Here is a 14722-nt window from a genome sequence, read left to right as displayed (position 1 = left end):
CACAACTAGCCCATGCAGTAAACAAACATCAATGAAACATCATGCGTCAAAGTTCGGTTTCTGCCTGTCTATCACTCTTGCATATTCGAGCGATAAAGAGACAGATAACTAAATTTAGATTTTCGTGTTTACCGGTAGGCCCTTGTTAACAAACCACCTTGATGCACCAATGTCATATTTTATTGTGTGTGAAAACTTGTCAAAAAACAGTTTAAGGCACAGTATGTATAAGTTAGTCTATGAATTTACTAGAGTCGGTAGTGCTGCACTCTCAGAACCTTGCAGTAACATTGCAGTAATATCCCCTATTCAACAAACATTTCGACATTGTGCAGGATTGTCGTCAAATAAATGTTATTTATTTTTTAAATTTTAACCGAGCTATACAAACGCAACTATCAACACAGAATTAGCGAAGGTGGTGGTGGTTAGCGGTGGTGGCCGAGTGGATGTGACGTCCGACTTTCAATCCGGAGGTCACGGGTTCAAATGCTAGCTCGTACCAATGAGTTTTTCGGAACTTATGCTTATTTTCCACTAGCCTTTCGTTGAAGGAAAACGTGAGAAAACTTGCAAACATCAGCAAAGAAGTTCAAAGGTGTACTAATGTGAAGTCTCCAACCCGCAATGGGCTAGCGTGGGGACTATAGCCCAAGCACTCTCGTGCATGAGAGGAGGCCTGTGCCCAGCAGTAGGACGTACATAGGCCCTGAATTATATATGGGTGGTACAAGACCATAATGAATATGGGTCATACATACATGTATAATGTAGTGTGGCTCGTGTCGTACTATGTGCAGTAGTATCGTAGTGTCGCAGTACTCACCCGACACGCAGTCCTCGTCACTCGCCGCGTCCGACACCTCCGACTTGACTGCCCGCACCTCCACTGCAATAACGATACAGTTGTATTTAAAATGAAACTAGCGACATGCCTCTGCTTGGCACGGGTAAACCTTAACAAATTATACACCTAAACCTTCCTCAAAAAACACTCTAATGATAGGTGAAAACCGCATATTAAACCGTTCAGTAGTTTGATTTTATCGCGAACATACAAACAGACAGAGACAGACGCGGCGGGGAACTTTTTTCGTATTTATGATCGCGGATTACCGCGATCGATTGTGGTATATTTGGACAAAAATAATGCATGCATCAGGACATTTTTATGCAGCATCATGTGCAACACATGGTGAGGGAAACATCGTGAGGAAACTTGACTATTCCCAATAAGACCTACTGTTGGAAGGTCAGTGGCCTATTTTATAAAGCTACAAGTTACAATTTACAAGCGGAAGTCTCGTTCTAACACATAGAGTTAGAAAGAGACTTCCGCTTGTAAATTGTAACTTGTAGCTTTATAAAATAGGCCACAGATGGTAGTAGGGTTGCCAGATGGTCGGGATTTGGCGGGATTCTCCCGATTTTTAGCATGTGTTCCCGATTCCCGACAAAGTGTAAACTGTCCCGAAAAACAGCTTCACGTTATAAAACAACAATTTCAAGTTCCGAACTGACGTCGAGCAAGCGAGCTGACGTAGTGCCAATAATGTAAAATATCGTTGTTTTTAATACAATTACTTTAATTTGAATGTATTTTTTTTCCCGACTTAAGTCCCAAAATCCCGAAAAATTGATATTGTTTCCCGATAATAGCGCCTTTCGATCTGGCAACCCTAGATGGTAGTCGTTTTCGTACAAACTAGAGCCTACGCCAATTCTCAGACTTAGTTGCAAAGCGGACCCCAGGCTGAGTATCCACTTTTCAATACAGCTAGTATGGCGACGTGGGTACTTAACTTTAGTTGGGGCACATACAAGTCATACTGTACAATGGATCTTAAGTTAAAAAAAGTCACAATCTACCAATAGCCCGGACTGGACTATAATACCTAAAAAATTAAGATTATAAATGACCTAGCCTAACATGAAAAATTGAGGCTTTTACCCTTAAGGGATCACACATTGTGAAAATATAGCAAAAGAATAGTAAATTTTAGAAAGGATGTGCGAGAAATAAAACTTATATAATATAATAATAACTAGTGATGTACCGACTATTGATTTGGCCGACTAGCCGACTAGCCGACTAATCGGCGCTCGAATGGCCGATTAGTCGGCCGACTAGTCGGCTAGTCGGCCAGATCATTAGTTTCGTATAAGTTCAGGTGAAAAACAATAGTTTTGCTCTTTTGGTTGCGCTATTCATATATTAGGTTGGCTAAAAGGTGTTTTCTATTGGTTCAAAGACCTATCACAAGAATCCTCGTTAAATTTCTGTCTTTCTATTATTTTACGATCCTGATGAGCAGAAAAAGTTTTCACACCCTGAATAGGTATTTTGGTAAAATAGACATAAAACATATGGTAAATATTAACTGTTGGTTTCTTTTTTTCTGTTTTTCTTTCACTAATAAAGTGCCGACTAATCGGCCATTTTTGCCGACTAGTCGCCGACTAATCGCCGACTACAAATGTGGCCGGATAGTCGGCTTTCCCGACTAGTCGGCGACTAGTCGGTACATCCCTAATAATAACATCAAAACTAAATAAAGAGAAAAATTTGTTATTTGGTATATTTAGTTAGTAGTAGTAGTAGGAGTAGCCCCTTCTACAATCTCTCTGCTTTGCCTTAAGGTTGACTGGTAGAGAATGCTTTTGGTATGAAGTCCACCTTTTGTATGATAAGTTATCTTTTGTGCAATATAGATGAAATAAATAATTAATAATAAAATCAAATGGTAAACTGACCTTGTAGTGGGAGCAATTTAGGTCGGTGCCACTCCTCGGGGCCCAGCACGAGCTCGTCCTTGACCTCATGGTCGGTATACAGTCCAGCCTGTGCAGCCGCCGCGCTCACTCCTTGACAGGCACTGTCCTCGCACTCCAGCTCCTCCTTCACACGCGGCTCTCCGGGCTCCGTCTTCACACACACCTCCCCCGGCTCCATCTTCACACACACCTCTCTTGTCTCCGTCATCACACACACTGTCTCTATTGAGATGTTGTTGTGTGCTAACAAGCTGGTGACAGAGAGAACCTGCAATGCAAGTAGCACATGATGAATTGTGGAGCCTTACAGCAATCACAGTATGACAGTAGAGTGTTGTGGTATCTAATTTCCAGCAGAATTAGGGTCAGTTACACCAAACTAGAAATAGAAATGACACTTTCTACAAAACCGAAGTTTGACAGCAATTCAGGGACTAATCATGCTACGTTTCTAATGTGCCAATAGTGCCAACTATCCCTTTCGGCTATTTTTAGCTACTTACTAGTTGGATACAGTTAGACGCAATTCCGTTAGCTATAATATAACATACATAAGTAATGAGAGTAAGTACCTTTCTCGCTACAGCTTCGAACAGTCACAGAAAGCGGAAGTATATTTTATTACGGGGCAATAACTACAAAATAAGTATGGTAGGCAACTCGCGTTAGTACAACGATTTCATTTTCTAAGTGAAATTGACATGCAATGCAATTCTCTTTACAAAAATACGATCTATCTCATCCATAAAGCAACACAAACACAACACATCACATAACATAACCTCAATAATTTGACAATTGACGTGCAACTGACATTTTGACATACAGTCCGAACTGTCCGAAGCAAGGCCCCAACATGGTCTTTTGCCTTTGACGGCGCAGCAACTATACCAATACCATTTTTTAAAAAAGGACAACCATACTTTTGACAAGATAAACTTCTAATCTAAGTGTCGCTGTTTTCAGTGGTTTCAAGCTGCGTGTTTGCGTAAAACGTGTATGTGTGCGTTTTTAGTGATGTAAAAAGTCGATTTTAATGATGTTATACATTGATAAACAAATAAATTCGACCATCATAGTGTCGCATCACGCGTATACAATACCATTTCTATAGAATCTTACCGGAACATAGAAGATGCTTCGGACAGTTCCATGACTGCAGTTTGGACTGTATATATGTCAATTGTCAAATTTTTGAGGTTATGTTATGATTGTGTTGGTTTATGGATAAGTCGTTTTGTTTTACGTAAAGAGAAAATTGCATGTCAATTTCACATTAAATCATCATTAAATGAAATAGTTGTACTAACGCGAGTTGTCTACCATACGTATTTTGTAGATTTTGCCCCGTAATTAAATATACATACTTCCGCTTTCGGTGACTGTTCGAAGCTGTAGTGAGAAAGGTACTTACTCTCATTAATTAAGTATGTTATATTATAGCTACTTTTACATATTCTGCACTGTAGTGTAGTTGAGACTTGTTAACATAATTGCGTATAACTCTATAAAACTAGTGATTCTGTTAATGATTAATTTACTTTAACAGTAGCAATTTAGTTACGGCTGTGGGGAGACACTCCTCCTTTCGGGCATTCTCGGCTCCGTTCGGCTCAGCATTGCTCCGAGCAATTACTAGGGTTGTCACCACATGACGTCCTTATGCGTATATCCAACCCTAAATGGCCGAAAGGGATAGTGGCACACATTAGAAAGGGAGTATGATTAGTCCCTGAATCGCTGTCATACTTCGCTTTTGTAGAAAGTGTCCTTTCTGTACGGTAGTACTATTATTTATTCTATGGTTACGGTTTGGTGTAACTGACCCTAATTCTGCTGGAAATTAAATACCACAACGCTCTACTGCCATACTGTGATTGCTGTAAGGCTCCACAATTCATCATGTGCTACTTGCATTGCAGGTTCTTTCTGTCACCAGCTTGTTAGCACACAACAACATCTCAATAGAGACAGTGTGTGTGAAGACAGAGCCAAGAGAGGTGTGTGTGAAGACGGAGCCCGGAGAGCCGAGGAGGAGCTGGAGTGTGAGGACAGCGCCTGTCAAGGAGTGAGCGCGGCGGCTGCACAGGCTGGACTGTATACCGACCATGAGGTCAAGGCCGAGCTTGTGCTGGGCCCCGAGGAGTGGCACCGACCTAAAGTGCTCCCACTACAAGGTCAGTTTACCATTAGATTTTATTATTATTACTTATTTATTTAATCTTTATTGCACAAAAGAAAACTTATCATACAAAAGGCGGACTTCATGCCAAAAGCATTCTCTACCAGTCAACCTTAAGGCAAAGCAGAGAGATTGTAGAAGGGGCTACTACTACTAACTAAATATATGAAATAACAAATTATTCTCTTGATTTAATTTTGATGTTATTATTATATTATATAAGTTTTATTTCCCGCACATCCTTTCTAAAATTTACTATTCTTTTGTTATATTTTCACAATGTGTGATCCCTTAAGGGTAAAAGCCTCAATTTTTCATGTTAGGCTAGGTCATTTATAAATATTATAATCTTAATTTTTGTAGGTATTATAGTCCAGTCCTGGCTATTGGTAGATTGTGACCTTTTTTAACTTAAGATCCATTGTACAGTATGACTTCATGACTTGTATGTGCTTGTACCCCAACTAAACTTAAGTACCCACGCCATACTAGCTGTATTGAAAAGTGGATACTCAACCTGGGGTCCGACTGGCGACTAAGTCTGAGAATTGGCGTAGGGTCTAGTTTTTACGAAAACGACTGCCATCTGACCTTTCAACAGTAGGTATTATTGGGAATAGTCAAGTTTCCTCACGACGTTTCCCTCACCATGTGCTGCACATGATGCGGCATAAAAATGTCCTGATTCATGCATTATTTTTGTCCAAATATACCAAAATCGATCGCAGTAATCCGCGATCATAAATACGAAAAAAGTTCCCCGCCCGCGTCTGTCTCTGTTTGTTTGTATGTTCAAACTACTGAACGGTTTTTCACGCGGTTTTCACCTATCATTATTTTAAATACAACTGTATCGTTATTGCAGTGGAGGTGCGGGCAGTCAAGTCGGAGGTGTCGGACGCGGCGAGTGACGAGGACTGCGTGTCGGGTGAGTACTGCGACACTACGATACTACTGCACATAGTACGACACGAGCCACACTACATTATACATGTATGTGTGACCCATATTCATTATGGTCTTGTACCACCCATATATAATTCAGGGCCTATGTACGTCCTACTGCTGGGCACAGGCCTCCTCTCATGCACGAGAGTGCTTGGGCTATAGTCCCCACGCTAGCCCACTGCGGGTTGGAGACTTCATATTAGTACACCTTTGAATTTCTTTGCTGATGTTGGTAAGTTTTCTCATGATGTTTTCCTTCAACGAAAGGCTAGTGGAAAATAAGCATGAGTTCCGAAAAACTCATTGGTACGAGCTAGGATTTTAACCCGTGACCTCCGGATTGAAAGTCGGACGTCACATACACTCGGCCACCACCGCTAACGAGCACCACCTTCGCTAATTCTGTGTTGATAGTTGCGTTTGTATAGCTCGGTTCAAATTTAAAAAATAAATAACATTTATTTGATGACAATCCTGCACGATGTCTAAATGTTTGTTAAATTAAGTAAACGCGTTGTTTAAATTGTTTTGTTAATTTGTGTTTCAGTGTGTTCGGCGGGCAGCGCCGCTCGCACCAGGGAACAGCTCGCCATGACTTGTTCCGTGGTGCTCGAGCGCCTGCGCGACGACGCGACTGTTCACAGTGGAGGCAAACCATACCATTGCGAACACTGTGGCAAGCGTTTCAGAAACAAGTGTATTTTAAGGAAACACATAAAACACACGCACTCGTCAACCGGACCAAAACCATTTGCTTGTGAATTATTTAATTCTACATTTCAAACCGAATTGCTTGTGATAGAACACGAGAAAAGCGAACATGGTGTTTCAAATTTCATGTGTGCTGAATGTGAGTATACAACGAGTTCCAAGAAAAGTTTGGAGACTCATATAAGGAGCCATTCTTTAGAGAATAATTCCAATTGTAGTCACTGTAGTTACACAAGTTCGTGTAAAACTGATTTACACAAACACCAAACAATACATTTTGCTGGGAACCTTTTAAAGTGTAGCTACTGTGATTATAAATGCAGTTATAATTCACGGTTACAACGACACCTGATGATACATACTGGGACGAAGCCATTTCTGTGTAGCCACTGTGATTACAAATGCAGTCAGAAGTCACAGTTACAACGACACCTGTTGACACATACTGGGGCGAAGCCATTTCGGTGTAGCCACTGTGATTACAAAAGCAGTCAGAAGTCACACTTACAAATACACCTAACGATACATACTGGGGCAAAGCCATTTCAGTGTAGCCACTGTGATTACAAAGGCAGTCAGAAGTCGGACTTACAAAGACACCTGAGGAAACACACTGGGGCGAAGCCATTTCAGTGTAGCCACTGTGATTACCATTGCAGTCAGAAGTCAGTCTTACAACGACACCTGATGATACATACTGGGGCGAAGCCATTTCAGTGTAGCCACTGTGATTACAAATGCAATCGGAAAGGGGACTTGCTAAAACATCAGATGATACACACTGACGAAAAGCCTTTTATTTGTACCCACTGCAACTACAGGAGTGGACAAAACTACACTTTACAAAGACATCTTAGAACTAAACATTCCGGTAAAAAACCCTGAAATTACGCAAGTGTTCGGAAATATGACCCGCTAGTTACCGGTAGAGCATGTGTCGGGTGTGGGCTGTGTGATGTGTGTGTCGTGGTTCCCTTGCACGCGCGTGCACGATGTGTTCCCGGTGTCGTGCCGGCGTGTGTCGCGCAGGACGAGTGAGTAGCATGAGGCTGTTTAACATTGCGTTTCCACCAGAGATGTGCGGAGATGCTTAGCAAGGGATGTTTTTTAAGAACCAACAGAATCACTTCATTTGTTTTCTACGCTCAGCGTGTAGTGATTCTATTGGTTCTTAACAAACACATCCCTCGCTACGCATCCTCGCACATCTCTAGTGGAAGCACAGCCTTACACAAACACTTAAGATATGACGGTTTGCGGATAATGTGTCAACACTCAATACGCCCACTTTTTGTTATTCTGTTTAATATTTTGCTTACACCGGCCGACAAGTTAGTAGTTTTGACACTACACCATACATTTTTAAATCAGTAAAAGCTAACATGAAATATAACACTACTGATGTAACTTTTTTTGTTTTATTTTTCATTCCTGTAGTGTTAATGTGTGTGTGTGTGTGTGTGTGTGTACTATCATAGGTCAGGGGAAACTAATACTACACAGGAGTAACAAGAGTCGGGCTAAGCTAACTCTGCACCGTGTTTGGTAGAGCACAGGACGTAAAAGTTTTATCATAAACGTCAAACTACTATGAAATCTTAAATAACAGTTGCACACTGTGTTAACACGGCACAGAGTTAGCTTAGTCAGTCTCTAACTATTCGCGGCGCGCTGATTATACTTTCTGTTTTTTTTACTTACTTCGCTGGCTCAGCGACCCGAAGTGGATCTTGGCCTCCGACACTAGATTTCGCCATTCGTTCCTATCCTGTGCGATCTGACGCCATTCAGCCGCTTGTATGCCACACAGGCCTTTCTGGACCTCATCGATCCATCGGTACCTAGAACTTCCGACCGGACGTCTCCCAGTTGGTCGCCCCACATAAGCTCTTTTAGCCGCACGATCCTCTCCCATCCTCTCCACTTGCTCTCGCCGATGTTGTTGAAATTAGACATTTAACCGTGATCCTAAATACTCCTATGTAAGACTATGGCGAACTTAATCTTAGAAAATCGGACTGACTTTAAGTTGTACCCGCCTCATCGGCTCCGTTTATATACAAGCAAGCGAGCTCCTTTGTTATTTGTTGTTTTTTTTTTACGAATGTGGTTCTTCCAAATTGTAAACAAAGAACTATTTTATTACTCTTTTGCAACATTTAGTCATTATAAGTTGAAATATAGGTATTTAATATAGGGTTATGGTAATCCATTATTGAAATAAAATCGGCGGACAATCGTGTTGACCAGTTTACAGGTTAAGTAATATTTCACCGACATCGAAAAATGTGTGAAGATTCAAAGATATTGAAGCAAGGAGCTGAAGCGAAGCTGTACATCTGTAATTACCTCGGGAAACCTACGCTAATCAAGGAGAGGTTTGTGAAAAAATATCGGCAACCCGAACTAGATGTTGCCATAACCCAGGAGGAGGATGCCGCCATAATAAAGGAGATTATTGGGAAGTTTGAAGAAGTAAGAGCCAGAGGGAGAAAGAGAACAATGGTAGGATAGAGTTGTAAATAAAAAGTGTTATACGTTTAACAGCATTTTATTTGAAACTACAGTGTAATCTCCATATAACATCACTAGATGTAACATTTCACTAATCTTTTTACCATGAACATTTTTTGGCTATAGCCTATACTATACTATAACTATATATAGTTGGTATAGGTACTTATATATTAATTTCAATCTAACGAAAACTATAATGTCGGAAAGTGTCCATCCCCTTGAGTGTCGTTACATAGAGTTAGAGTCAGTCCATGAAAAGTCTGCAGCGGATTTGATAGCTCACAGGCAAGTGTTATTATAAACGTCAAAATTCTATGAAATTATGGCGTATAAATGACACTTGCACTGCGTGGGCTATCAAATCCGTTGCTAACTGTCCATGGTCCGACTCTAACACTGTATATCACTAAAAACAAGATGAATAGCTAATGGCAAGCCTAAGGCTCAGCTAACTAATTAAAATTGCAATTAACAGACATACAAGTATTTAAAGACTAAACTCCCACATCAACATAAAACGGAAAACATTTTTGATTATTTTGATAGGCTTGCTAGGTAGTTTTCATCATTCCACTCGGGCGGAAGCTGGTAATAAAATGTGACGTTATCCATGAAAAGAGACCTTATAGCACAGAATAAATAATACTACTACCGTACAGAAAGGAAGCTTCCTACAAAACCGAAGTTTGACAGCGGTTCAGGGTCGAATCATACTATCCCTTTCTAATATATGGCACTATCCCTTTCGGCTATTTAGGGTTGTCAAAATTTAAGTGATTATCTTATCTGTGGTCGTGCACGCAAAAGGAAGTCAAGTGGTGCCAACCCTAAAAATTGCTCGGAGCAATGCTGAGCCGAGCGGAGCCGAGTTAGGCCGAAGTCAGGAGCTTCGCACCCCTGCTTATAGTCGATGGCGCTTACGCCATTACTAACGATGCTCCGATATAAATACAATGCCGCGCGACGCTGTGCGGCGTAAGTGCCATCGACAATAAGGTCCCTTTTCATAGATAATGCCCCGACTACACATTACTAAATAAGTAGCCGCCAGTACTACAGTCACGGCTGCGCACACTGCGACCCGGCCACTTCTCCACCCCTATATTTCTTTTTTAAGGGTTCCGTAGCCAAAGGGTAAAAACGGGACCCTATTACTATTATTACTAAAGACACCACTCTCCGTCTGTCAGTCACCGAGATGTATCTCATGAACCGCGATAGCTAGACAGTTGAAATTTTCACAGATGATGTATTTCTGTTGCCGCTATAACAAATAACAACAAATACTAAAAAGTACGGAACCCTCGGTGGGCGAGACCGACTTGCTCTTGCCAGGTTTTTAGCATTAGAAAGAAGGTAAGGGATTTTGACATGTTTTTTTATATTAAAAAATAAACTATTGAAAAATAAGTCACAACAAATATGTTAGAATTATAAATCATATTTTACAATCTTTTACATTATTTTGCTTTCAAAACAAATTTTTTAAAGCGTTTTTTTAACTTTCAATAAAAGACACGTCACGATTGTTTGCCTTTTTTCTAATTCTAAAAAAAAAGAAGTATAATCAGCGCGCCGCGAGTAGGTAGAGTCAGCTAAGCTAACTCTGTAGGTACCGTGTTTAATAACACAGAGTGTGCAAGTGTTATTTAAAATTTCATAGAAGTTTGTCGTTTATGATAAAATTTCTACGTCCTGTGCTCTATCAAACACGGTGCAGAGTTAGCTTAGCCCGACTCTGTTACTCCTGTGAAGTATTAGGTTCCCCCAACCTATGATAGTACACACGCACACACACACACATTAACACTACAGGAATGAAAAATAAAATAAAGCAATAAAAATATACATCAGTAGTGTTTTATTTCATGTTAGTTTTTATTCATTTAAAAATGTATGGTGTAGTGTCAAAACTACTAACTTTTCGGCCGGTGTAAGCAACTTATTAAACAGAATAACAAAAATTTAATATGTATTGAGTGTTGACACATTATCCGCAAACAGTCACATTGACTCATATCTTAAGTGTTTGTGTAAGGCTGTTGCCACCAGAGATGTGCGAGGATGCGTAGCGAGGGATGCGGTTGTTAAGAATCAATAGAATCACTACACGCTGAGCGTAGAAAACGAATGAAGTGATTCTGTTGGTTCTTAAAAAAACATCCCTTGCTAAGCATCCTCGCACATCTCTGGTTTAAACGCAATGCTAAGCAGCCTCACGCTGCTCACTCGTCCTACACGGCACACGCTGGCACGACACCGGGAACACATCGTGCACGCGCGTGCAAGGGAACCACAACACATACATCACACAGCCCACACCCGACACATGCTCTACCGGTAACTAGCGGGTCATATTTCCGAACACTTGCGTAATTTCAGGGTTTTTTACCGGAATGTTTCGTTTTCAGATGTCTTTGTAAAGTGTATTTATGTCCACTCCTGTAGTTGCAGTGTTAAATAAAAGGCTTTTCGTCAGTGTGTATCGTCTGATGTTTTAGCAAGACTCCTTTCCGATTGCACTTGTAGTAGCAGTGACTACATGTGTACGGCTCCTCACCAATGTGTATCCTCTGGTGTGTTAAATACTTTCCTTTCTGTCTGCAGCTGAAGTTGCGATTGTTACATTTAAATGGTTTCGCCCCAGTATATTTCAGTAGGTGTCTTTGTAAGTCTGGCTTCTCGCCAGTAGCAGTAATTTTTGGCCACTACACAGTAATTGGCCACTCTTAACAATAAGGCTTCAATTGGCTTGTTTTTTTCTTATTTGTTAGGAGTGGCCATTACTATGTAGTGGCAAATAACTACAGCAGTCACCCTACACGTCCTGCAGCCATATATATAATCCTCTCTTCTTAATTATAATTCGAATCGACAGGCCAATTTTAACGCCCAACAAACTGCCAATTGCGGGTGCAAACAGAAGTGTGTTTATTCCATTTTCAATATTGTGTGAGTGCGATATGAGTGTGATTTAAATTGTAATGTCGCGGAAAATTATTCGACGAAATAATGCTTTCATTATAGTGAAAAGTTGGATGATTTATTTTCCTGGATAATCGAATGCAGGTTTATTAGTTAATAATATATAATCATTTATTAGCAAATATTGGTGGTGATGGGATCAACTATTTTTTGTTGCTATTTTGTCCTGTGTAATATAAGCAATGTGCCCTTTCATGACTTCGTAAGTTTGAACTATCACTGCACTTGTAATCACAATAACTACATTTGTAAGGCTTTTCTCCAGTATGTATCCTCAGGTGTCTTTGTAAGTCTGACTTCTGCCTGCATTTGTAATCACAGTAGCTACACTGAAATGGCTTCGCCCCAGTATGTATCATCAGGTGTGTTTGTAAGTCTGACTTCTGACTGCATTTGTAATCACAGTGGCTACACTGAAATGGCTTCGCCCCAGTATGTATCCTCAGGTGTTGTTGTAAGTGTGACTTCTGACTGGATTTGTAATCACAGTGGCTACACTGAAATGGCTTCGCCCCAGTATGTATCATCAGGTGTCGTTGTAAGTCTGACTTATGACTGCATTTGTAATCACAGTGGCTACACTGAAATGGCTTCGCCCCAGTATGTATCCTCAGGTGTTTTTGTAAGTCTGACTTCTGACTGCCTTTGTAATCACAGTGCCTACACTGAAATGGCTTCGCCCCAGTATGTATCATCAGGTGTCGTTGTAAGTGTGATTTCTGACTGCATTTGTAATTACAGTGGCTACACTGAAATGGCTTCGCCCCAGTATGTATCATCAGGTGTTGTTGTAAGTGTGACTTCTGACTGCATTTGTAATCACAGTGGCTACACTGAAATGGCTTCGCCCCAGTATGTATCCTCAGGTGTTGTTGTAAGTGTGACTTCAGACTGGATTTGTAATCACAGTGGCTACAATGAAAGGGCTTCGCCCCAGTATGTATCATCAGGTGTTGTTGTAAGTGTGTCTTCCGACTGCATTTGTAATCACAGTGGCTACACTGAAATGGCTTCGCCCCAGTATGTATCATCAGGTGTTTTTGTAAGTCTGACTTCTGACTGCATTTGTAATCACAGTGGTTACACTGAAATGGCTTCGCCCCGGTATGTATCCTCAGGTGTTGTTGTAAGTGTGACTTCTGACTGGATTTGTAATCACAGTGGCTACACTGAAATGGCTTCGCCCCAGTATGTATCATCAGGTGTCGTTGTAAGTCTGACTTCTGACTGCCTTTGTAATCACAGTGGCTACACTGAAATGGCTTCGCCCCAGTATGTATCATCAGGTGTCGTTGTAAGTGTGATTTCTGACTGCATTTGTAATCACAGTGGCTACACTGAAATGGCTTCGCCCCAGTATGTATCATCAGGTGTTGTTGTAAGTGTGACTTCTGACTGCATTTGTAATCACAGTGGCTACACTGAAATGGCTTCGCCCCAGTATGTATCCTCAGGTGTCGTTGTAAGACTGACTTCTGACTGCATTTGTAATCACAGTGGCTACACTGAAATGGCTTTGACCCAGTATGTATCCTCAGGTGTCTTTGTAGGTGTGACTTCGTACTGCCTTTGTAATCACAGTGGCTACACTGAAATGGCTTCGCCCCAGTATGTATCCTCAGGTGTCGTTGTAAGACTGACTTATGACTGCATTTGTAATCACAGTGGCTACACTGAAATGGCTTCGCCCCAGTATGTATCCTCAGGTGTTTTTGTAAGTCTGACTTCTGACTGCCTTTGTAATCACAGTGGCTACACTGAAATGGCTTCGCCCCAGTATGTATCATCAGGTGTCGTTGTAAGTGTGATTTCTGACTGCATTTGTAATCACAGTGCTTACACTGAAATGGCTTCGCCCCAGTATGTATCATCAGGTGTCGTTGTAACTGTGAATTCCAACTGCATTTATAATCACAGTCGCTACACTTTAAAAGGTTCCCAGCAAAATGTAATGTTTGGTGTTTGTGTAAATCAGTTTTACACGAACTTGTGTAACTACAGTGACTACAATTGAAATTATTCTCTAAAGAATGGCTCCTTAAATGAGTCTCCAAACTTTTCTTGGAACTTGTGGTATACTCACATTCAGCACACATGAAATTTGAAACGCCATGTTCGCTTTTCTCGTGTTCTATCACAAGCAATTCGGTTGGAGACGTAGAATTACAGAATTCACAAGCAAATGGTTTTGGTCCTGTTGACGAGTGCGTGCTGTGTTTTATGTGTTTCCTTATAATACACTTGTTTCTGAAAGGCTTGCCACAGTATTCGCAGCGGTATGGTTTGCCTCCACTGTGAACAGTCGCGTCGTCGCGCAGGCGCTCGAGCACCACGGAACAAGCCATCGCGAGCTGTTCCCTGGTGCGAGCGGCGCTGCCCTCCAAACACACTAAAACACAAATTAACAAAACAATTTAAACAGATTACAACGCGTATACTTAATAAGGACTATTAGGCAAAGCTCTGCGTAGGTGGCACAACTAGCCCATGCAGTAAACAAACATCAATGAAACATCATGCGTCAAAGTTCGGTTTCTGCCTGTCTATCACTCTTGCATATTCGAGCGATAAAGAGACAGATAACTAAATTTAGATTTTCGTGTT

The 14722-nt window shown here is 41.0% G+C and overlaps 1 protein-coding gene across 1 annotated transcript; it reads right to left on the bottom strand.

The window, feature by feature from the left end:
• Positions 1–11398: 11398 nt before the first annotated feature.
• Positions 11399–14397, bottom strand: LOC134673813 (gastrula zinc finger protein XlCGF57.1-like). The gene has a single exon (XM_063531839.1). The coding sequence runs from the start codon at positions 14212–14214 to the stop codon at positions 12262–12264; it is 1953 nt and encodes a 650-aa protein (XP_063387909.1). The 5' UTR covers positions 14215–14397; the 3' UTR covers positions 11399–12261.
• Positions 14398–14722: the final 325 nt, after the last annotated feature.

The sequence above is a fragment of the Cydia fagiglandana genome, chromosome 19, assembly GCF_963556715.1.
Source record: "Cydia fagiglandana chromosome 19, ilCydFagi1.1, whole genome shotgun sequence".
NCBI classification, from domain to species: Eukaryota; Metazoa; Arthropoda; class Insecta; order Lepidoptera; family Tortricidae; genus Cydia; species Cydia fagiglandana.
The sequence above is the reverse complement of the archived record's forward strand: the minus strand, read 5'-3'. Positions and strand labels throughout refer to the sequence as shown.

Coding starts and splice junctions, on each gene's coding strand:
- LOC134673813 (XM_063531839.1), bottom strand. CDS start 14,214: ATGTGTGCTGAATGTGAGTATACCACAAGTTCCAAGAAAAGTTTGGAG.